General features: G+C 49.6%; 8 protein-coding genes across 8 annotated transcripts; 6 read left to right on the forward strand and 2 right to left on the reverse strand.

Moving 5' to 3' along the window:
- Positions 1 to 3,248: 3,248 nt before the first annotated feature.
- Positions 3,249 to 4,876, forward strand: HER10_EVM0000672 (uncharacterized protein; the record flags this gene model as incomplete). The annotated part of the gene is made up of 3 exons (XM_035470443.1): positions 3,249 to 4,246; positions 4,305 to 4,352; positions 4,429 to 4,876. The coding sequence occupies 3 exons, from the start codon at positions 3,249 to 3,251 to the stop codon at positions 4,874 to 4,876; spliced, it is 1,494 nt and encodes a 497-aa protein (XP_035336830.1).
- Positions 4,877 to 4,997: 121 nt separating this feature from the next.
- On the reverse strand, positions 4,998 to 6,578 carry HER10_EVM0000348 (feruloyl esterase b; the record flags this gene model as incomplete). Its single annotated transcript, XM_035470133.1, has 1 exon — positions 4,998 to 6,578. One exon carries the CDS (start codon positions 6,576 to 6,578, stop codon positions 4,998 to 5,000), a length of 1,581 nt encoding a protein of 526 aa, XP_035336798.1.
- A 1,004-nt stretch (positions 6,579 to 7,582) lies between these two features.
- On the forward strand, positions 7,583 to 10,262 carry HER10_EVM0011926 (major facilitator superfamily transporter; the record flags this gene model as incomplete). Its single annotated transcript, XM_035481336.1, has 9 exons — positions 7,583 to 7,746; positions 7,804 to 7,974; positions 8,031 to 8,049; positions 8,108 to 8,264; positions 8,341 to 8,499; positions 8,562 to 9,062; positions 9,131 to 9,300; positions 9,368 to 9,501; positions 10,121 to 10,262. The coding sequence occupies 9 exons, from the start codon at positions 7,583 to 7,585 to the stop codon at positions 10,260 to 10,262; spliced, it is 1,617 nt and encodes a 538-aa protein (XP_035337751.1).
- A 1,906-nt stretch (positions 10,263 to 12,168) lies between these two features.
- HER10_EVM0004700 (GDSL-like Lipase/Acylhydrolase) lies at positions 12,169 to 13,681 on the forward strand. The gene is made up of 3 exons (XM_035474334.1): positions 12,169 to 12,828; positions 12,920 to 12,978; positions 13,033 to 13,681. Exons 1-3 carry the CDS (start codon positions 12,621 to 12,623, stop codon positions 13,648 to 13,650), a joined length of 885 nt encoding a protein of 294 aa, XP_035337145.1. The 5' UTR covers positions 12,169 to 12,620; the 3' UTR covers positions 13,651 to 13,681.
- Positions 13,682 to 14,713: 1,032 nt separating this feature from the next.
- On the forward strand, positions 14,714 to 14,994 carry HER10_EVM0008429 (uncharacterized protein; the record flags this gene model as incomplete). The annotated part of the gene is made up of 2 exons (XM_035477952.1): positions 14,714 to 14,818; positions 14,872 to 14,994. 2 exons carry the CDS (start codon positions 14,714 to 14,716, stop codon positions 14,992 to 14,994), a joined length of 228 nt encoding a protein of 75 aa, XP_035337443.1.
- A 500-nt stretch (positions 14,995 to 15,494) lies between these two features.
- On the forward strand, positions 15,495 to 17,939 carry HER10_EVM0009405 (FAD dependent oxidoreductase). Its single transcript, XM_035478893.1, has 3 exons — positions 15,495 to 16,056; positions 16,116 to 16,652; positions 16,710 to 17,939. Exons 1-3 carry the CDS (start codon positions 15,587 to 15,589, stop codon positions 16,780 to 16,782), a joined length of 1,080 nt encoding a protein of 359 aa, XP_035337534.1. The 5' UTR covers positions 15,495 to 15,586; the 3' UTR covers positions 16,783 to 17,939.
- HER10_EVM0007199 (bacterial extracellular solute-binding protein, family 3) lies at positions 16,915 to 17,781 on the reverse strand (the record flags this gene model as incomplete). Its single annotated transcript, XM_035476763.1, has 1 exon — positions 16,915 to 17,781. The coding sequence occupies one exon, from the start codon at positions 17,779 to 17,781 to the stop codon at positions 16,915 to 16,917; it is 867 nt and encodes a 288-aa protein (XP_035337340.1).
- A 2,353-nt stretch (positions 17,940 to 20,292) lies between the features above and the next one.
- Positions 20,293 to 22,120, forward strand: HER10_EVM0001637 (UMTA protein). The gene is made up of 8 exons (XM_035482865.1): positions 20,293 to 20,463; positions 20,514 to 20,525; positions 20,591 to 20,643; positions 20,725 to 20,859; positions 20,949 to 21,015; positions 21,073 to 21,113; positions 21,168 to 21,806; positions 21,875 to 22,120. Exons 1-8 carry the CDS (start codon positions 20,383 to 20,385, stop codon positions 21,930 to 21,932), a joined length of 1,086 nt encoding a protein of 361 aa, XP_035336917.1. The 5' UTR covers positions 20,293 to 20,382; the 3' UTR covers positions 21,933 to 22,120.
- Positions 22,121 to 22,888: the final 768 nt, after the last annotated feature.

The following is a 22,888-nucleotide window of genomic DNA, read 5'->3' on the forward strand; positions in this document are numbered from 1 at the left end:
GTGTAGACCAGTCCACTTCCAACCACTTCTGATGTTCGAGACTGATAGACCAGCAAGTCGAGCCTTCTGGTAACAGTCCAGGAAGTTCCTTTTACCTATAATGGTAGAGTCGTTCCATTGAGACAAGTAACCAGCTCCTTCCGATAGGCTGACTTAACAGACTGGGTCAAGTTGGAGGAGTGGAGGGGTGGTGGTAAGAACAGTAAATGGATATTGTTAATATAGCAATTCCACATGAAGTCTGTCGTCGTATGACTCCCATGCCCATCCACAATCAACAGTCGAGCCTCGCCCTCAGCAGGCATAGTCTGTGGGATAAACACCTTCTCTAACCATTCAATGGCAGTTAAGTCTGTAGTCCAGCCATTATCTGTTGCTGTAAACTCCACCCATCGTATGGAACCAGATGTAATGGAAACCACTGTTGTTGGACCGTCTTCCTTGAAAATGATAAGAGGACGAAGTGCCTACCCAAGGCTGAGATACACTCAATGATAGAGACCCATGCCCTCGACCCAGGTTGTTTCTTGCGAACAGACGTCGTCTCAGCCATGCCCAGCACTAACCCATTAGCTCCTGACCCTCGAGGATGCCAGTCTCATCCATATTATATCTGTTGGCTGGTTTGATGTCCTTGATCTCAGGGATAGCAAGGAACTTAAACCAGTTCCTAATGACCTCAGTAGATGCCCCATTAACGCGTCTAGAATCGATGGAACGACTTCTCTGAACCTTAATGATAGGGTTCCTTCTCACGAAGGCATAGATCCAGCCTTTTCCTAATGGTTTGGTATCCCCAGCAGCAGCCAGAACTCGCTCTGCGAATTCCTTCACCTGTTGGTGCGTTGGTGCGAGGCCCAGCGAAGCCTGAATGCGAACCCATTGTGCCAGCCTCTCCTGGTCAGGAGACAGCCTCTGCCAGTCAGCAAAAGCCACTTTCCTAGTCTGACCACCTTGGAGACGTAGTTGGAGGGTTGATCGTGGTATCCCATACTCCAATGAGGCTCTCTTTTGACTCTTGCCGTTTGAGATGTCCTCGAGAGCCTGACGAAGCTGATCTTCGGTATATTGAGGCATTAGATATAGAAGAAGGTATGTGCAAAAAATGAGCCCATTTGGACTCGAATTGAAAATGTTGTGATAAAAGGAGGTTGGGGGTGGGCATTGCGTTGTGGTGGATTTTCGCGTTTTTGTGGGTGCCAGAAACAGGGGGGTGCCGGGAAGTGGGGGGTTTGACTTACAACTCAGACTCAGTACTAGTTGGATGAAAAACTCACCATGCATCCAAAATAGCCATCAGCGAATAACCAAGAAACCTTCACCGTTTGGCATAATATTTTGGTGCTTCGATGTCATCGATTCGATATGTATGCCCTATCTCTTTGGTACCTCAGAAACTATGACTTCACTTAGAAGCTCCGGTTTCTCTTCAAGAAGATGAGAGCTAAGGGAAAAAAGGCAACTTTGGGCGGTTCGATTGTCTCAAAGTATGTTTCTGCGTTGTACCCAATTTACAGCACTGTAGCATATTTGCCCGAAACTTGAAACTCTGCCAACCGTATTCTGAATGCATTAGACAGCAGTAAGTAGAGGAAGACATCTAAGGCTAGTGGCCTAGCTTGGATGACAATTGAGAAATGGCTCCTGGATCTTTTCTGGCCAGAAGTTAGAAAAAGGTTGGATGCTGCGACTTACATGTTCCAGTCCTCGGCAGATGTCCTATGTGAGGACATGTGAGTAGCTGGCTGCGGACCCTCGTCATGCCCCTTTTCCGATTCCACAAGTCAAATTTGGATCAAGCCGACCGTTTTCCAGTGCCATCTGTCAGCCTCGAGTTATGGCCAGGTGTGTGTAACTCGCCGCTCAATACATACGTAAAGCAATCCATCGTTATGAGAACAAGAAAACACGACGTTGTCGGGAAACTCTTACTCGCAAGAATTACAGCATCAAACTTTTCGAACAGAATAACCCTCAGACTAAGAGAGTCTGGATAGACAGAAAAGGGCGGCTTTGTTTTCTAGGTAGCTCAATACAGCGATGACCGTGCATCTGTCGCCAGTGTCAACACTTGCAACGCCCTAGTCCTGCCACAGCTAACACTCCATCGGGCCTGCGATGCCGGTGTGGATGAAACCCGGTGCGAAACTCCAATTCCCCATCTGTTGCCTCCACGAGGATCCGCTCTGGCATTAGGAGGCTCGTTCTCGTTATCCAGGATATTACCCGAGGAGGAGGATGAAAACGCCTATTTTACGGAATTCCTTTGTTTGTTAGGCACTCACAGATGTTGCCTCTTCCCCTGTGAAGGACTACTCTAATGTTGGGGGAATGACGAAGCTCTGAATGAAGAGAAAGGAACAACTGCTAATCAAGATTGTAGATGCATCACAATAGAGTTCTTATCTGCGCGATCACTCGCGGCCCTGAAGCTTAAAATAAATGCGGGCGAACACCACATGCTTGAATTTTGGTTTCACCTCTGCAGTGACACTGACAGGCTCACAGACGTCCGAACATCTGAAGTCAAATTACACGCAAGCATCCTTGAGATTGGGTTCATGGGCATACCTAGGACACCTTCCGCCTTGAGCTGCAGAGGCAAAAATCTCACCATCATCCACGGAAGGCCATTTGGGGTATGCCCTGTAAGAAAAGCTCTGGCATAATCCGACACGTAACGTAAGGTGCTTTTTGGTGTCGACGAAAAACCCTCCGGGCTCCGACTTTTTCCTCAAGAGTCTCTTGCGAATCATGGTGTTGCCGTTGACGCCGCTGTTCCTGACCCTGGTCTAAACCAAGGAACATAAATCTGCAGAGTGTTTCCAGCCTCTGCTTTTCTGTTCAAATGCTCTAACCCATTTGATTGACACCATTGACGCTAGTGTCGACTGATGTTGGGTTCAAGCCCTGCGCCAAGAGAAAGGTCATCTCGTAGATACAGATCGGCCCATTCCACAACACTAGCTTGTTGATAGCCCTCCTCGTGCTCAAAACAACTCTTGCAATGCGTGTGATGACTAACAAAGACTACATGCTTGCCGGGGTCCCCCGCATTCTGCTGCTGCTCCCCCGGATTCAGGGTGGCCCCGTAAGCCCGGTTCCCCGCAATCCGGATGGCCCCCAAATTAAGTCCAAGGCTGCTTCTGCATCGTCCAACCACCTTCGTCCCATTGTAACCATTGCAATATTGCAACAGACGCATCGTGAACACATAGCATCGCCAGCCGCCACGGTAGCAAGAAGCCATGGCAACGCAACAGATAAGCTCGGCGACACCCATCCCTGCGGCCGACGACGCCGCGTCTCGTCGCGCGAAGAAGAGGGAGTTGGACCGACGTGCACAGCGAGCTGCCCGGGAACGGAACAAAAATCGCATTGCTTACCTAGAAGCGACTATCCAGGCTATGAGCGAGCAAGAGCAGAGCGCAAAGATCGCCAGCTTGATGAACCAGCTGTCTGACATGACGAGACAAAGAGACACCCTGTCGAAAACACTCTCCTCGCTTGAGACAACGATTCAAGTCCACCGAGAAGGCGAACGTGCCGATACTTTGCAGGACCGAGCATCACACCCTGAGGCTACGGCTTCTAATTGTCAGCCGTGGTCGGGCGCTCATGAGAGTTCAAACGCTTTTGACATTGAGGTCGAAGATATGCCCTTAGACGTCTTCACCCCTGGCATCTCTGCCATAACTTGGGGACTCCCAGTATCTGACGTAGCCGGTCATACTCTTGCGACAGAGACGGAACTGGCCAACAGAGTTCCCGCTCCACCTAGCCTCGCCCTGGCAGGGAACCCTAATCTGGAATGTCTACCCGACTCCCCTCCGCCTCGACATCAAGGCGATGGTGTGATCGTGCCGGAGCCAGATAGTGCCTGTGAGTGTTTAGGATCAAGACAAGATCCTCAAAGTCCAGGTTCATCGACAACAAGTTTATGGAGATCCGCAAACGAAGCACTTGGCGCCAGCGAAATGCTATCCAGGAGTATTCTGAATATGGAGGACGAGATGAGCGATGACATTCCAGTCCGCGTCATCTTAGAAGGATGGGATGCCGTCGAAAGATCAGGGAAACTACCGCCCCTGTGGAGAAGACTCCGTCAGACCGATACGCTCCAATTCAGAAACTGCCCGGATACCGAGCGGCTGGCTATCCTGAGACTTATGCACCGCCTCCTCCGATACCAAGCCGAGCCCACAGTCGAACAATGCGCCAAGTTACCAGCATGGTACCTCAGCAGGTAAGCAGGTCGATTCCATCGATGTTCTTTGTGGGATTGCTTTGACAAATATCTATAGACCATCTCAATCACTACCTCACTCTTCTGCAATAGACTTCTTCGTCTGGTAAGTCCTGTTTCTGTCGATAGTTGGATTCTCATCGATTAAAAGTTACTTACCTTTCCCCCGCTTCCTAAAATAGGCCAGGCGTTCGAGAGCGCTTTGTGTTTTCACAACATCAGTACTGTTCGAACCTATTCTGGGAGGTATTCGCAAGCAGCTTCCGAATCATGTGGCCTTTTGAGTTCCGTGATTGCTATCGGCGAAACATTGAGACCAGACGATACTGTGTGGCCCCAGAGTTCGAGGACAGGATCCGTGATATCAACTCCTGGACCATGTCGTCAGACTTCTTCAACCACTTCCCGGAGATGTATGCCGACATCCCAGCATATCAAGAAGTGCCGAGACTTTTAACTTGGAAAGATGCTCGAGAGAGCAGGCTACGGCAAAGTGGAAGGGTCAAAGAGCTGGAGACTGGAAGCTCTCCGCGGAGTAGGAGGAACTCTGACATGGACATGCTGAGCCTGACAACAGTACAAAACTGGCCAGCAGGTGACTTTTTACTCTCAAATCCTTCAGGCACATAAGTAGATTTCAGCGTTCCCATTAGCCTATGTAAATTACATAACAACATGCTACTATATATGTGCGGGAACTGTTACCATGGTCGAGATTTGCCGCCCCTCGCTCACCATGAGTCCCCACCGTTCACTCGCACTTGAAGCTCGTGGCATCTTTCACGTCCCCAGTTCCTTTGTACTTGATAGACTGGGGGTAAGGACAGAGGTTCCGAGTCGTGTTGATACCATCCTGCGTCGTCACAGCAAGTAAAGTATCTGGGGCCTTGCCAGTTTCGACCCAGTCGATGAGAACAGAGAGTGGCTCAACAGGGACGGGGCCGTACCCACCACCGCAATGTCCTGCCCCCGGCGCCAAGAACAACCGATAGAAGCTCCCCAGAGATTCCACGCCACCCACCCGCTCTCGAAGTCTGTCCCAGAATAGTGTCGTCCCGAGATGGGTGATGAGCGGATCACCCATGCCGTGCCAAGTCAACAGCTTCCCTCCCGCTTTCTTGAACTCCTTGAGATCGAAATCATCGGATCCAAAAGGCTTCGTGTACTTTGCCACGGACTCGTTGAAGATATCCTCAAACTCTGCAAACGTGAGAGATGCGGTATCAAGATCTGGATCCTGTGCTACGAAATATCGCATCCATGCTTCGGCCGCGGCGAATGGCACCGGCACGGTGACACCGTCAACCGTCTTCGTATTGGCGAGGCCGGTGAAGGGCGCGCCTGGTGGGTTTCCATACCACAAGAAGTTGCCTGTTGTAGTTCTTGAGCCTTCAAGTGTTTTTGCAATGACTTCGGCAAAGTCCTCCGTTATCACGACAGGTCCACCGGTATCACTGCAGTTGATACTTTGCCCAATGAGTTGGCTGGTATCAAACTGACACTTCTCGGGCGCTGAGATGAGGCCATCCTTTGCGCCATCCTGTGGATCGCACTCCGCAATGATTGCCTTTTGGTACTCCAAGAAGACGCACTGTGGTGGTGCGGCAATGTTTCCCATGACCACCGACGGCCAAAAGTCTGCAGGGGATAACTGAGGGGTGTTGATGGCTGGGGCATTGGCCAAGACACCATCGAAGTCATACGGATCGTATTGAGCAGCGAAGTAGCCCTGTCGCCCACCCTGGGAGCAGCCGCTGTAGTAAGAATGGTGGGGTTTGGTACCGTAGAATGCCCTGACTGCCTCTTTGCCGATAAGTGCCATCTCATGGATGGACCGCGTGGCAAAGTTTTCGATCAATGGCTCGTTGATACTGCCGTTGGCTCTGAGAGCCCATTGACCAGAGTTCGCGTCAATCGTGTGATTCAGCGTTAGCCCGGCATCCGTCGAGCCAGCAGCAAATCCCTCGGAGACAGGCCCTGCGAGAGCTGAGGCAAAGGTACCCGCAGCAAGACCGCCACCACCAGTGGCGAGAAACCGGCCGTTCCAGGTATCTTCAGGGGGTAGCCAAATGCTCACAAACACAACGTCGTCTGCGCCATGGTGATTGAGTGTTAGAGTAAAGTTGCAAAAGTCGAATTTCGACGTTGGGTCAGTAGGTAGGACATAGTCGCGGACCTCGTTACTCTCGGCAACTATGACATCAAAGCCATCAATTGGCGGTATCTCGAGTTTGTTGCAGGTCAGTGGTTGAGGATCAACGCAGCCTTTAGAAGGCAGGCCGAGAACCCTTTGACCTAAGATCCATGTCATCAACAAAAGCCCGACTGTCATGATAAATAGAAACACTAATGGTCAAGAGCGGATAGCAACTGGGGGAATGTTCTCATTTCGACTTTTCTCAAGACAAACAGCCATCATCATACTGTCTTTATAAACCACCTTCCACACTCGTTGCCCCGTAGATTTCATCAACTCAAGTGCATGAGAGGGGAAGTGCGAGCGAGTTGCCTTGTGGAGCTGGGTAACATTGCGGGGATCTTACCACCTATGCCAAGCGAGCTCCCCAGTTTTCCATTGAAGACGGAATCACCCAAGTCTCCCATGCACTTCCGGAAAGTGTTGGTGTGGTGCTCAGCTGCGAGAGCAAATGGTTGCGATGCAGCACCCCATACGAACCACGTAATCATGCCAGCCCAAGGGCTAGATTTCTGCATTGAAGCCATCATCATTCGCGATCCAGAATGCCGGGTCTCTTCTCCCGAGTAAAGGGATAACCAACTCTTGGCTGGCGTTGAGCTAGCGGTTGCTAAGGTGCGGTTGATGAGCGGAGGTTGAGCTACTGACACATGGTCCGAGAGTCTGCGACTCTGACTCTAGCGCCCTGACTCAGTGGCGTCACTCCCCCTCCACTCTCATGATTGGTGTTCAGCGAATCATCAGACTGCTTATGAGACTTTGCATCTCGCAAGGCACGTTCTGGGAGTCCGGATTTGGTGCTAGTTGTGCAGGAAGAGACCACGTCCCCCGCACTACCCCGGATTACCCCGCATCCAACCTATCTCTCGGAGCTGCTAGGTGTCGAGCGGAATGGAGGCTTGCTCTGAGGCTTGCTTCGGCCTGGATTAGGCCCATGGTGGTTGATGGAAACAGGTCACCATCGCATTCTGATGGATATGTCTGTCTTGGCGATGACTCCTGGTGAAGACCCCTGCGAATACTTAAGAGAATGATCAGCATGTCTTGTACAATGGATCTCGGATTTGAGCTGTGGCAGAACTTGGGTGTCTTGCTTCATCTGCTTACAACCTCAACTCAGCAAGAAAATATCAATCAGAATGGAGCAACGAAGAGCTTCTGGCGACCTTCACCAAGGTGATGAAGAGTTCGGCACTCGTACCATTGACGAAAAGACTCATGATTCAACTCACGTAGAGGATGTGAAGGGACGAGATGTCGGCGAGATCTGTGGACTCTCTGAGGCCGAGCAGAAGAAAGTCATGTAAGTCAACCTGACAAGCCCATCATACGCAAGTAGAAATTCTAACTGTGAACTCAGCCGTCGTATCGATATTCGTCTGCTTCCGATTCTAGGCATAATGTACTCGATTTCCCTCATCGATCGAACGAATCTCGGCCTTGCCTTGGTTGCGGGCATGCAGGAAGATCTGGGGCTGGCTGTGGGAAACAGATATACTGTCATTGTCATGGTATTCTTTGTTGCATATATGTCCGTCTCCACAATGTGATCTAGCGGTGACCAGAGTTTGCTGACGAGTTCACCAGTCTTTTCGAAATACCCAGTGTACGGTCTTGATGCTTCCTTTGATTCTGGTGGCAACTTGAGCTAACCGCGTTCGTAGAATCTCGTACTCCCGAAAGCAGGACCTGCAAACTGGCTTTCGTTCCTCGGTGTAGGCTTTGGTGCGGTCCTGATTGGTATGGGCTTTACCAAAAGCTGGGGTGCTATGGCAGTCTGCCGAGCTCTTTTGGGAATATTGGAAGCAGGTTTTCTACCAGGTACGGTCACCTCCCGTCAGGTTTGGACAACAAGCCTCAGTTATGGGAACGGAATCCAACATTGAGAGTTTAACAGGTTGCACCTATCTGATTACTTGCTGGTATACGCGCTTTGAAGTGGGCAAAAGGCTTTCCGGTTTCTGGATCCTCTCTGTCCTTGCTAGCGGGTTTTCTGCAATCTTTGCATATGTCCTGACTCTTCTCCGTGGAAAGAGTGGACTGAACGGCTGGAGCTGTAAGTTGAGAGCTTGGCGAGCCTATTGAAAGCAGTGATGTAGTACTAATGAGATACAACAGGGATCTTCATCATTGAAGGCGCAATCACCGTGGTGGTGTGTGCTCTGGGCTGGTTCATCATCATCGACTTTCCGACACAGGCCGGCAAGTTCCTGAAGCCAGCGGAGCAAGAGTTCATCATTGCCCGTATTAACCAAGATCGTGGCGACGCTGAGGAGGACCACATCAATCTGGCCAAGATTTTGCATCACCTCAAGGACTGGAGACTGTACTTTTGGGCGTTCAACCTTATGGCCTCGACGCTTCCCGGATACGCCTACTCTTACTTTCTCCCCATCATTCTTCGTAATGGCATGGGCTTCAGCAGCACCCAGGCGCAACTTCTTTCCGCGCCTCCCTATGTCCTAGCAGCGATTGTAGCCTACATCTCCGGCTATCTTGGAGACAAGTACAAGATTCGAGGGCCCATCATCGCAGTCCATCAAGCTTTGACAGCCGTTGGCATGTTGATCACCGTATACGGTAAAGCTAATGGCGCCCGTTACTTTGGAGCATTCCTTGGTATGTTTCCTTTGCATGAGCCTGAGGCGATTGTGTACCATGACTAACTTTACTCCTTCTTACTATAGGAATTGGGTTTCTTCAGTTTTGCGTCCCGGGCGTGCTTACCTTCCAAGCAAACAATATTACTTCGCACTCAAAACGCGCTGTCTCAAGCGCAACATGTCTCATTGGAGGTGGCCTCGGTGGCATTATTGCAAGCACAGCTTTCATGTCAAAGGAAAGTCCTCACTACACTGTAAGTTGATGCATTGCCAGAATCTGCTTTGACGTATTGGTCTCTGACAACCTACTTCGAATTCTAGACCGGCATCTGGACAACTTTCGCGATATCTATGGTTAGCATTACAATGATCATCATCATGGATATCTACTTGTGGCGTTGCAACAAAGCAGCAAAAGCAGGGCACCGCAGGAATGAGGGCATGGAAGGCTGGCTGTATACGCTGTGACACGATACTTGAACAACTGCTTTAGCCTAACTTGATATTCTCGTCCACCTTCTTTCGGGAAGGGTACAGCCTTGTCTTCAAATGCAAGCACATCTTGATTGAGCCTGTTTGATTCTCTAGTGCCTAATACAATCCCGTTGTGTTTCTCTTGAGTATTGCTCTTTGTTCGGGTCTATGGCCAGTCACAAGTGTCGTCATTGTGCTTTCAGGACACATTGAACCTTGAGCATTGTAGGCAGGTTCTCTTGCATTGTCACCAACTCTCTGACTGCATCGAGTCGGCTTCAGTCGCCTCAAGGTTTGTTTGTCTCGGTGTTCAGGTTTGTACTATACCATCTTGTTCCACTGGTACTAGACTCGATCAAAGCGCTCAACTCGGCTTGACATCGCGTATATATCCCGCAGGTACTTCGACCTTCTTCGTGTCCAAGTCTCAAGTTCTCAACATCTCCCAGATACCATTGTCTACATCCACAACAAGCGCGCTCGACATACTTTTAGGACAATCGTCATAATCCGATCCACTCGCAACCCTGCCGCCAAAACTCATCCTCCTTCAACGAAATGTGTCAAGAAACCGAGATCTTGATTGTGTGTTGCACAAAGAATTGCCTCTCTGAGAAGAACGGCATCCGCGTTCCGCTCCTGCGCCTCACGCCCACGCCAGAGCCTCTTTACTACCTCTGCGAAAAGGCAAAGGAGATGGGATATCGCACAAACGGCACTCTGCTTGGCCTTCCTCTCATGACGATCTACCCAGATGAGTGCCCCGATGTGGCAAGCGCTAACACATTGCAGCTATGCCTTTCCCACTCTGTCTCGCGTCAGACTTCGCAGCGCGCCGGCTTCCTCATCCAATGCAAGGAATGTTGTAACGCTGGCCATGCCCAGAATCATACCCTCAGCGACCGTCCAGGTAACTTCCCTCAGTTCAACAACCGTCCACGGACCTTTCCCGCTGAGCCTTCCACTGTGTCATCAACAGAGTCTCCCCCTAAGGAGAAATATTTTACCAGTGATTGGACCTGTTGCGCTGTTGGAGAGTGCAGTGATGACGAACTGTGTGAGTACCGCGTGGCTGCTATCCTGTGCGGCATGTCGACGCAGTCTCAAGAGGCCGAGAGGGAAATTATTGACGCATGCAACCAAGAGACAGATGGGGGATACGATGGCGACGTCAGCGATAACTCCAACTAGCGGAATGTGTTAGGAATGCGTTTGGTGAGACACGATACCTCGGGACTCGGCAGCTGTTTGGTGTGGCATCACGTTTTTTCTGGAAAGTAGAATGTAAAAAAATGGATGGTTTTCTGTTTCGAATAGATGTTTCGTTGTGTGTAAATTCTCTGTTTGCTCTCTTGCCATAATGCCTTATCTTCGTGTGCTTCAAAGAGGTAAGATTGTCGTGACTAACTCACCGACCGATGCAACTAGATCTCAAGATTGACTGCACTGGCAGAGCCTGGTTGAAATGGCTGACAGCCATGGACGCTCTTACTCTTGACATCCCCTACCATATTTTGTCAAATGATGTAGAATGAGATGATAGCTATCAGAAAGACAAAGAAGAGAAAGAAAGGCAGAGATAACGTGCAGTTAGTTCAACCCACTACACGAAGCCGATGCCAGCACGGACATGGCGCGGGGCGGACTTGACGTGACAGCGAACTGACGTTGTAAACAGTGGACGCGCCGAGAATGCCGATGTAGTAATGAAGAGAGTCTTAGCGACGTCAGAGCACATGGCGGTGGATGATACCCACTTGTCATGGGGGATCAGCAGCAGCGTTGGGGATGGCTAAGCTTTCAAGTTGGTTGGAACTTGGAGCAACGGCGTCCAGTCATGAAGTCATCGGTCTTGGTCTAAGAGTGCTGTCAAGCGCGAGTCTCGCGCAGCATATCTAAGATATTGTCATCACGCGGAGCCTCCAGTACACTAACACTCGGTTGCTGCTTGGAATCCACGTCTCCCTCGGCTTCGTATTTTGGACGCATGGTTGTGCCTGTTGGTGGTGTTTCCCGTGTCGAAAAATAGAAAGAAAAAATTCGTTGGTGTGGAAAATTCATCGATAAAGAAAAGGGGGCACTGGGGTGACTCAAACAACTGGGACCATCCTGTAGCAAAATCCTCCGCCGCATTGGCATCTCATGTCAAGGGGTTCATGCGCTGCCATCTGACAAGTTGAACGCACAGAAATGGCGTTCGTGCTGGCGCAAGGGAGCGGCCCGAAGAACTCATGCACAAAGGCAAAAGGGGCCTGGTAAGCGGGCATACTTTTGCAAAAGCCTTGCTGGGGGCAGCAGGCAGGCAAGTAAGACTAGAAGGGGATTCCATTCCCATTTGATGTTTCCTCCGCCTTCTCGTGTCCGAGGCTCCGTCGTCTTTGAACATTCCCCCCATTCTTTGCGCCCGGCTAACCCGGCGACGCCGTCGTCTCGCGCCGGAAGCCAGATGACGAGGTTTTGCAGCGCCTCCCGTGCCACCTAGGCACCTTAGAGAGCCGAGCTAGACCAATTTGGCGAACTGCCGGCAGCCCACCACGCGGCCAGTTGCAGCCATTGACACCGTAGCAAAGGCCCTGCAAGGTGAGATTGACGGGCCATTTCGAAAACCCCTCCAACGGCTTCAACGCTCTTTGATCACGTTGGTTCCTTTGAGACTTCACTCGTGACTCGCGAACATGGCCGGTGGTGTGCAGCGCAGGGTGCCAAAGAGGAGAATGCCCTTTCTCGACCGACGAGAAAACCGCCGGACCACACGGCATGGTCCCATTCCCTGTGGAGTCGAGAAACGGGGCCCTTCGGTCACTTCGCCCTCAATGCGACGGCACCAAGTAGCCCAGCCCGCTGCTTACAGTGCTTAGCGAAGATGGTGCCTGGCATTGACCCTTTAAATTTGGGTTGGATGTGGTGGATCGCGGCTAGCTGTGCCCGAGGGATGCGTTCATCGCCCTCGTCGGTCTACGGGTCAGTTGCTGACGATTGACCATTGCCTTGGTCTACGTCGGACTATTTGAAGTGGCTGATACCCGCACACTACTGCCTAGTCTCTTGAGAGGGCTTTCGCGATGGTGTCGTCTCGTTTAACCAGCCCCCGGCCCTCAAGATGAGGTTTTCAATCGCCAGCATCATCGTCCTAATTACCCCGCTGACGCTCGCCGCCGACTCCCTTGAGTATAAGGCAACACCAGCGGGACAGGTTATCAAAGATGGTGTCAAGCTGAGAATACTTCCTGTGGGTGATTCCATCACTGTGGGATATCTGAGCAGCGATGGAAATGGCTACAGGCTCAAACTTGATGAGGACCTTTCTGGTATGTTCACTCACCGCGCATGAGAAGTTCAATCATGGACTCCACCGCGATCAGGCAAACAAGAAAGCCCCCTACCTGACAACCATTACAGCCAACGAAGTTGTATTCGCCGGTACAGTCTACGGTGGCAATATGAGCGATGGATACTATGTTAGTCAACAAAACAGGTCCTATTTCCACATTTCCAATTCTGACAAGTTGTAGGCTGCTTGGTCTGGGAAAACGATCAAGTACATCGCCGACAACGTAGGCCCATCCCTGGTACAAAGGCCCAACATAATTCTCCTCCACGCCGGCACCAACGACATGAACCCAAACTCGGCAGTCTCCACCGAAGGCAATGACCCGGCGGCCGCCGCCGAGCGACTGGGCTCCCTCATCGACCAAATGATCACCGCGTGCCCCGATGCCACCATCCTTGTTGCCGTGATCGTCGACACATGCAGCGCCGAACAGGAAGCCGCAACGGTCGCGTACCAGAAACTTATCCCGGGCATCGTCGAGCAGCGCAGAAACGCCAGCCATCACGTCTTGGCTGTGGACTTTGCGGCTTTGGGTACCGGCATTCTGAGAGACGATTGCATTCATCCAACGGATGAGGGTTACCGTACGATGGGTGACTATTGGTACGACTTTATTACGCAAATTCCCAAGGACTGGGTCACTCAGCCGATAGGCGATGACCCGGATCGGTCGAAGGATGAGGCTGCACGCGCGAGTAAGAGTGTGTCCACCAGCGGCGCCGTCAGCTTGTCTTCCCAAAGCTGGGCAATGATTCTAATGATGCAGTTGATTCTAACTGTCAGTTTAATGTGTCAATGAATTAAAGTAATATGATAGTCATGAAGGAGCGATATAGTTAAACAAAGTTATGTAATGAGACAAGCTCAAGTCCTGTGAGACAACCCAAATGCCTTGTTAGTCCTGGCTGTGGGGATTCAGATCAGTAGATGCGAAAGCACATGATATATGACATCCGGCTGAAGTGCCTCTAGATTCAGCTAACGACGTACTTGTGTAAGAGAAAATTCAAGAAAAGCCGACGTAAAACAAAACATTCGAGAATAAGCACTGTTGGCCTTGTGCAGTATCGTGCAACTTTTCGCATACCTTAGGTAAAGTAACTACCAGACTTACCTTATAATATGAATCGAGCAGAATTACCAAACATGGAAAAGTTGTCGACCGGAGAGAATTGGTTCATCTTTACTGTTTTCGCAACACCACCTTCACAATGACCATAGCCTGTTGCCTGTATCTGCCCGAGTTACTTATTATTATACACCCAATTCATGTAACGATGGTATATGCCAAATGATTACATACATCGCATCTAGTGGCATGTAAAATAGGCAAGCCATTGCATTACTGTTCATGGCATTAGAGATCACTACCGACAGATCCGATCGTTCAGTTGCTTTCTCACCCTTCCTCATCTCCGCAACTGCCTTTAGCTTCAACCAATCTTAGGTGCATGTCTTTACGATTGGCTGGTGGACCAGTCCAGCCAGGCATAGACCGTCATCATGGTGAGCCTGACCCCGCGATTGCACGTCTGTAGATGGAAGCTGTGATGGTCTGTCATCCTTGTGAGCTTGACTAAGAGTGGATGAATTATCGTGATGAATGCGGGGTTGCTCACCGTGCCCTGACTGATGGTGGTGTACATGCTTCGCACGAGGTACCATAGGCCCCTCACTTCGACAACCTCATGACGTTCGGCCATCTTGACTCCGCTGAAGTTTATAAAACGAGGGGAGACCCGCGTGTTTTGTAAAGCAGATAATGCCTAGGACTTCTAATTGAAAGAATCGCATTGAAGAATCGCAATTCAACTGAACTTCTGATCAAGAGATCTCATCACATCAATAAAAACCACTGCGAGATGTCAAACAGACAAGATCACGGGCTGAAGGAACACGGTCTGTCGGACGACGCCGTGGAAGCCGGCCATGACTTCATACACGACGCAGAGGTAGAGGAAGAGAGAGTAGGGGTCCAGTTCTGATTGGCATCAATGTCCTTTGGCTGATTGATCTTCAGAGACACAGTGGAGACCAGAACACAATGCCGTCGATGGCTTCGCAACAGAAGAAAGGAGTGAGCCTCGAGGGGATGCAGGAGAGTAATCCATTAGGAGAAGACAAGGCTGGGAAAAAGATGTGATCGCCACTGTCTATTGATGATCAAAACATGGTTCTAAGGGGCGGCAGGACTTTTGCGCACGGCGTTTTCAAACAACCAAATTGCACTTAGGATCTGAGAGAATGAAATCTGATTTAAACATCAAGTGCTCAGTAATACAAATTCGAATCCTTGCATCTTGACGGAGCAGCCTTTACCGATGTTCCAAGGATATGTGAAACATTAGCCATGTGATCCACTCTACGCGTACGACGCAACTGATCTTAGGAGGTTGAGCCTGAGAAATGAACTTTCCTAGTTGTGCAATATTACTTGCGTCGATTTATTGTTGGAAACCCCCAAGGATGGACTGTTGCACTTTGACGTTGTCGCTGTAGCCAAGCTTACGACTGGGATGGCCAAGACATATTCCACAACCGGCCCAGCCCCTTTGCGCCGTGACTCAGGCCGACTTCGGACATTTATCATCAATCAGCCGTAAACACCACCGGCCCGGACCGGAGCTACCCCAACACACCACTGCCAACTGGATCTCGAACAGGCCCGGCGGTGTCAACCTCACATCACCCTTACCAAACACCCGTCAACCTCACAGAGTCCGAGACACGACAATATGACGACTCACGCGCAACACTTCGTTGTTCTCGGTGCCGGCGTCATCGGTCTCACCACCGCACTGACGCTTAGAGCCGAATTCCCATCCGCAAAGATATCGATCCTGGCAGAGTACTTCCCCGGCGACTACAACATCGACTACTGCTCGCCATGGGCCGGAGGTAATTGGTGCTCCTCGGCCAACGATAACGGCCTTCTCGAATCTTTCGACCGTGTCGCTTTTGAGCGGTTTAAGAAGATCGCGAAGAGCGCACCGGAAGCGGGGGTCAAGAGTTCGCCGCTGCGAATGATTTTCGACCAAAAGATCGAGGATGCAGGAATTCTGAGCGTAGGAACTGGCAAGCTGTGGTACGATGACTTGGTCGGGGGTACTGTGCCACTTCGTACGGAGGAGTTGCCTGACAAGGCTGTGTTTGGACTAGATGTACCTAACACGTTTGTGATCAACACTCAAATCTACTTGCAGTGGTAAGTCTCACATCCTCTCACTCACATCTGATAATGCGCAGAAATCCTGACTGGACCAGGCTTCTTGAACAATGCAGGCAGAGCAACGTTGTTCTGGTCCGTCAGAAAATTGGCCACATCAACGAGGCTCGCATCTCTTCAGATGTCACCACTATCTTCAACTGCACCGGCTTAGGATCCTACTCTCTTGGTGGAGTGGAGGATAAGTCCATGTATCCGACTCGAGGACAAACCATCTTGGTCGAGCAGCCGATTCAGCCTCTCAAGAGGATGTACTTCCGTTCCCCTCGAAGGGTAGACAACGACACCACCTACATTTTCCAGAGGCCTCTAGCAGGCGGTATTGTTCTCGGCGGATGTCGTCAAGACGGCAATTGGGACAAGGAGGTTGATCCCGAGCTGACAAAGACTATCCTCCAACGTTGTTGCGCGTTGGCCCCAGAGCTGGGCAAGCCCGAAGACTTGAAGATCATCAAGCACGGCGTCGGACTGAGACCGAATCGTAAAGGTGGGCCGAGAATCGAGGCCGAGAAGAGAGACGAGGGGCTGGTCATACATAATTACGGAGCATCTGGGGCTGGATATCAGGCATCTTGGTGAGTAGATATGAAGATCCAGCGTGTGATGACGTCGCTCTGCTAACGTGAACGTAGGGGAATGGCAGCACATGCGGTGAAGCTTGCAAAATTGCAACTAACAAGTCAAACGCCCTCGTCAAAGCTTTAGGTCACGATGACATATTCTCAATCATTACAAATATGGCGTCAATACAATCCTCAATTCATAAAACAGGATTTTATTATCATTCATGGCATTAGGTACTAATAACTACTATTTTTGGCATGGAGCCTAGGGCATCTAAACGCTGGGCCACTTGTAGTTCAACCATTTCTCGAGTGTGCCGTTCCAAGAACCGCTCCCTAGCTGCACATGGACCCAAGCATCGACGAAATGCTTCCATACAATATCCCTTGGAACCGCATAGCCAAGTTCCTCGAAGTTGAACGGTGCATCAGGGTTGGCAATGCAAAGCTCGCCCTCGTGCAGCTTGACCTGCAACTCAACCTCAATGAGGTCAGAAATCATGGCATCAGCAGTGCCGTCTAGCACAGCCTGGTACACAGCATTATTATCCTCCACCATGACAATTGTTGCAGACTTGAGATTCGCCCTGTCAAACGCCTCATTGGTTCCGCCAGGGTTGACGGCAACCTTGACGCCGGCCTGATCGAGCGATGCGAGGTCGGTGTACTTGGCTGCATCGGCGCAACGGATGCAGGCTGTCTTGCCGACTCTTCGGATCGCCGTTGAGAAGAAGGCAGTCTTAGCTCTTGCAAGAGTCAGGCTAACGCCACCCATGGCAATGTCGAATTTACCAGCGGACAAGTCGCTCGTGATGTTTGCCCATTTCGTCGCGACGAGGCGGGGAGGCTTCGGCAGGCCAAGGGCGTTGGACAGGGACTGTGCGGCATCGATGTCGGCGCCAATGTAGGTCGTGTTGATTGCTGTAGTGTTCGGCAGGGTCGTTTGGTTCGTGACGAGGTACGTGAAAGGCTTGTAGTCCCCAGTTGTGCCGACGTTTATGTATCCGCGAGCAAGGATGGTGTCGAGGACAGACGTAACATTGGCATACGATAGAAGTGGTGCTGTCTCGCCAACTTGAGCTTGAGCGTAGGCGCTCAACGTGGAAGCGCCGAGAAGCGCTGATGCCCAAACGTTCACCATTGCGATTGAGGAATTGACGGGCTGAAAGATCCAATGCCGGGCGTGACTGAACATGAGACGCAACAGCGAATCGCCACAACTTTTATTGTCATCGTCAAGGGCCGATCCCGGGGCCCCGCCAGCTCATTTCGGAAATCGGAATAGACTCTTATCGTCGGCTTTGAGTGTAAATTGCGATAGCGATAGCGAGTAATTTGCTATTGGTCAATTGGGCCTGTCAACTCACGCCAAGTCCTAGCTAGTCGAGCAGCTTGCGCAATTTGATTATGTTCGAGTAAGGTAAAGATTTGTGTAATATTCTGCCCGGCTTTTTAGACTCATTGCAGAGAACGTTGTTCTTGCTGCCAGGCGGGGTCGGCATCGTGGGCCTAGGATAGTCTTGAATGCATCAACACGTCGGCATTTGGCGGATCCACCTGTCAACCAGGGCTTCCCACGTTGTCGGGTTTCCTCAATGTTACAAGTAGGTTCCTTAGATGCGACCGCCTCTTGACAGCAAACCCGACAAATTCAGATGAATTCCGTGGATTCTTGTTCCCTACAACCCAAAAACACTTTTCAGACAGAGTGAAAGAATGGCAACACTACAGCCTCAAGAATTCCATCTCTTCCCTCGGCTCCCTCTAGAGCTTCGCCGAGCCATTTGGGATGAATGTCTACCTCGCGTTCGTATTGTCGAGATAAACAAACCTCATAAGGGAGGGTACATCTACAATGGATCGATGTCGAAAAATGGCGGAACCGAGAAGTGTACACACCAAATGACGTTCAAGCTCAACTCTACTCCTCCAGTCATCGCGGCCGTCTGTCGTGAATCGAGACAAGTTGCGGGGTTTTCAGTCCCGCGAGATGAGAAATGGCAGACAAAGACTGCCACAAGCAGAGAACCAGTTGACTTGTGGTTTGATCGTTCCCCGGGCAGAAATATCATATTCCTTGATTGGGATTCGAGTTGTGGTCACTATTGGTCAGCTCGTCCTCCCATGGGACCCTTCAAATACCTATCTCCCGTCGCAGAGTACGCCCAAACGGTGTGCGTCACAGGAGAAATCCTACATACACTCTTCCCACCTTTGAGTGACCAGGAGAATTTTCGCACTCTTTGGAGCATCGAAACTTTCTTAGTATGTCGGAAGATAGTTGTCATTCATGCTGACATCGATGCTGCAACACAATCTGGACTTTGGGGGTTCAATGGCGAGCAGCGCATCGGTAAGTCTGCACGAGCTCATTTGATTCTTTATGCGGAGACTAACTCGGAACTGCAGTCTTAATTCCTGTGGGAAATCGTAAACAGATGGAGGAGTACGCGAACTTCCACAGTATCTTTGGCCCCAAAGAAGATGGCGAGACCAAAGACTTCTTCCAGAGGCTCGATGCGGACTCGACGCAGGGGTTAATGCAGCAAAAGCTTCTTACTACCTGGAAGGCGAGATTTCTGCTGGGACGTTGGCATGACCAACAAGCTGACCTCGGCTTGCAAAAGGCAAACGACTGGGATGTGACGCCAGTCCCTGGGCTGTTCGGAGTCGCTGATAGCGGATTGGAGAACTGGAAGCTGAAGGAGCAAAGCGAATGGGCAAAGATGGCGCTTTCGTCAGTACCAAGAATCCAATGGGTGTACATGTTCCGTCTATGTGCGGAAAATTGCCACGTGAAGACACGGTAGGTGCTTGTAGCATACAGTTTGCTTTTTCTCAGCTTTACATATGCTTCTCATTTCTCTGGGCGTCTACTGCCACGAGCTCATCGGGTGAGGAGTGTTAGGTACCAACTGGCAGATTTATAGACTTTATGACACATGGGCCTTGGGAAAACTGCGAGCAATTGAAAATGACGAGTTCAACGGTCAAGTAATTGTAGTTTCTTGGTCCTTAGGATGATATACTTTACTCGCTTGTTGGACGATGTTTCGGTATTAAGCCTATGCCTTAAAGACTCTAATAGTAGAATAAGAGAATGGCATTAGTTGTACTCACGTCTTCAAGGTATGAACCCATCAATACTAGCAATTGAGTGAACATGTTGGCGGAGTGCAGTTCTTGTAACCGCGCGAAAATATTCAAACTCACCAGTGCAATTTTCAGAGCCCTGCAAGTCTGTAATTAAGTCGAGATTGCTTGAACGTTCCATCGATATCTCCGCAAAAGCTTGAGAAAGAAGTCCTGTATTGTATATCTGGTTTTTGAGACTTGTCTGACTAAAGCTACAGGCGTTCTGCCTCGGTTGGAACCAACAGAGCCTAATCCCTGTCACCTCATGCACTTACTGGGACTGATCCTCTGTTGGTTCATCTCTGAACGTGGAAACCAGCGTTTACCTTCCGAAAACCGCTTAAATCCTGCATTTCGTGTGACCGCAACAATGATTATCATTCGCTCGCGGAGACGGAGGCGCTCGCCGAGACCCTGGAGTGGATCAACTTGAAGGGAGAATCGATGGAGCACCCAAACTGCTCACTTGAAGTGAGGGGCAATTCCGTGTTCCACGCGGTCTTTACCTCTTTCCTGCTCTTGAACATCATCCATATTCCATTCTCACTGTTTCATTCACAACATTGCACATCCACCCTGCACGCACAATTGACAGAACTCAAGCGAAATGCAGGCTCCGAACGTCGCGGCTGCGGCAGCCGCCACTCCTGCAAATGAGATTGCGGCGACTGTAGACGCTGATAACCATGTGAGCTACCTTATGCCGTTTGCTACTTACAATCATGTTGATGATCGAAGATTATGAAAGATGTAGAAGAGAACACAATCATGCATTAGCGTTCGAAGAAGGACCAGCGTACTGACATGGAGTGCAGGATGAAGGTATTGATGCCGATGGGGAGGAAAGCTCTCAGGCAGATACAGAGAGGTGATTTCTATTTCGACTTAACCCTCATAATCGCGCATCCGACTGTACTGAATACTGAAATACGGGGTTTAATACTGGCAGTATCCGCACTACCTCTACAGCGTCTTTGAGCGAAAGCATCACTGAGTACCGTCGCATACATGGCCGAACCTTTTCCCAAAAGACGGACTACTGGGGTCCCAATGACGAGAAGCAGAACGAAGCGCTGGACATTGCGTAAGCATGAAGTTGCCTGCCAACTGCCTCCTTAGTGCAAATGAAAGTCGTGAGATCATCGCAGCTGACGTTGATATGTCTCCTACAAGTCACTATTGGGAGATCGTTTTCTTCGATGACAAATTGTTCTTGGCGCCTATTGGCGACAGCCCGCAAGTAAGCAAGCTCACTTTGATCCGATGAATAATCTCTGGTTTCTAAAATGCCCCATAGAAAGTCCTCGATCTCGGAACTGGAACTGGTATCTGGGCTATGTGAGTTTCTAAATTCAGATCTCGAAACGTTTTGTTCTGACACCCAGAATCTAGCGATTTCGCTGACAAATTTCCGTCTGCTCAAGTCACTGGTGTCGACATCTCTCCCATCCAGCCTGGCTGGGTTCCTCCGAACTGCAAATTTCAAGTTGACGACATCGAGCAGCCGTGGACATGGTCCGCGGACTTCGACTTCATTCATATCCGCCACCTGGAAGCCAGTATCGCGGATTGGCCGGCATTGTACAAACAAGCTTTCGATCATCTGGTTCCCGGAGGCTATGTCGAAGTCAAGGAATTCGATATCACGACTCGATCGCAGCTTTACGGTGACGATATACCCAAAGACCACGTCTTCAGTCGGTGGGCGCCAGTCTTCTTTGAGGCAGCTGACAAGCTCGGCAAGACGCTGACCCAGACCCACAACCGCGGCATTGCCAGAGCTCTTGAAGCAGTCGGCTATGTCGACATCGTTGAGAAGAGATATTCCATCCCTATTGGTGCTTGGCCTAAGGATCCAAAGATGAAGGAGGTTGGCGAGTGCAATTTGCTGTACAATGATCAATCACTTGAGGGGTTTGCCTTATTCTTGCTCAAGGAGATCATGGGGTGGGAGTATGCCGAGATCATCGTCTTCGTTGCAGAGATGCGTAAAGCCCTCAGAGATCCAAAGCTCCAAGCGTATTTCCACCTGTGAGTCATTGCCACGAAACCAATGATCAATTTTCTATGACCCGGAACAGACTAACCATGGGTTTCAGCCACGTTGTTTACGCACGCAAGCCCGAGAAGCAGAAGGAAGCTCAGGCCGAAACCTGAAAGCCAGTGAAGATAAAGGACCAGGGGTCAGCAATCAGTCTTAATTACAGGTGGAAATCTCCAGCTCTTGGTCACGTTGATGGGTCAGGCTTTGGCCAACGTGGGGCGGTAGAAGCAGAACGCATCACAGCACACAGGATGTATGGAGAGAGAAGGACTTCGAATAATAAAACATATTTTCGACCGTATCAGTGTTATAATGAGATATGAAAGGTGCATGCCCCACAACCGACTCAGGTGGTAAGCCCATGAATTGGGGCCCTTGCTGTGTTTTCATGACGTCCCCGTGCCCAAGGCCCAACATGACTATCCCGTAAGTTCTTGAGCAACTTAGTTATTCATCACTCACAGTTTGAGTCTATGTTGAAGATGCTGTAATACCACACACTGCCCCTTGCTAAATCCCCAACTATGAGAATGGCTAATAAGATTGCGGTGCTTCCTAAGTAAGTACATAGCAAATCTCGTTAATGCACGCGCTTAGAGGGAATAAATAATAATAAACGTCTGCTTAAAACTAAGTTATAAACTAATTAAATAAAAACGAATAGAACTCAGCCTAATATTAATAATAAGGTAATCTCCGTCTTATTATATAACTTAAATAGCCCAGACTTATAATATATTTATATACGATTATATTATAACTTAATATATATAATTAAAACTAGGGCCTACCCTGCAGGCTTATAATAGTTACGGTATACTATATATATATAGGATTAAAAATATAAGAGTTATTTTATAAAATAAAAAATTATAAAATAAGTTATATATAAATAAGAAAAATAATTAGGTAATAAAATAATTATTATAATTACTCTAAGTAAGCAATTATTAGTATTTACTTTTAATTATTAATAAATAAAATAAAATATTATAAAAATATATTTAAGGATAAAACTTATATATAATATAAACTTAAGCTAGGTTTAAAATAAACCTTTATAATTTCT

Source organism: Colletotrichum scovillei (assembly GCF_011075155.1).
Source record: "Colletotrichum scovillei strain TJNH1 chromosome Unknown Contig00002, whole genome shotgun sequence".
NCBI lineage: Eukaryota > Fungi > Ascomycota > Sordariomycetes > Glomerellales > Glomerellaceae > Colletotrichum > Colletotrichum scovillei.

Bases quoted from the DNA above. Each gene is read 5' to 3' on its own strand.
- HER10_EVM0004700 (XM_035474334.1), top strand. From the start codon at position 12,621: ATGAGGTTTTCAATCGCCAGCATCATCGTCCTAATTACCCCGCTGACG. The intron at 12,829-12,919 runs GTATGTTCACTC...CAACCATTACAG, and splicing joins ACTTGATGAGGACCTTTCTG to CCAACGAAGTTGTATTCGCC. The intron at 12,979-13,032 runs GTTAGTCAACAA...GACAAGTTGTAG, and splicing joins ATATGAGCGATGGATACTAT to GCTGCTTGGTCTGGGAAAAC.
- HER10_EVM0009405 (XM_035478893.1), top strand. From the start codon at position 15,587: ATGACGACTCACGCGCAACACTTCGTTGTTCTCGGTGCCGGCGTCATC. The intron at 16,057-16,115 runs GTAAGTCTCACA...TGACTGGACCAG, and splicing joins ACTCAAATCTACTTGCAGTG to GCTTCTTGAACAATGCAGGC. The intron at 16,653-16,709 runs GTGAGTAGATAT...ACGTGAACGTAG, and splicing joins GCTGGATATCAGGCATCTTG to GGGAATGGCAGCACATGCGG.
- HER10_EVM0001637 (XM_035482865.1), top strand. From the start codon at position 20,383: ATGCAGGCTCCGAACGTCGCGGCTGCGGCAGCCGCCACTCCTGCAAAT. The intron at 20,860-20,948 runs GTAAGCATGAAG...GTCTCCTACAAG, and splicing joins AACGAAGCGCTGGACATTGC to TCACTATTGGGAGATCGTTT. The intron at 21,016-21,072 runs GTAAGCAAGCTC...AATGCCCCATAG, and splicing joins CTATTGGCGACAGCCCGCAA to AAAGTCCTCGATCTCGGAAC.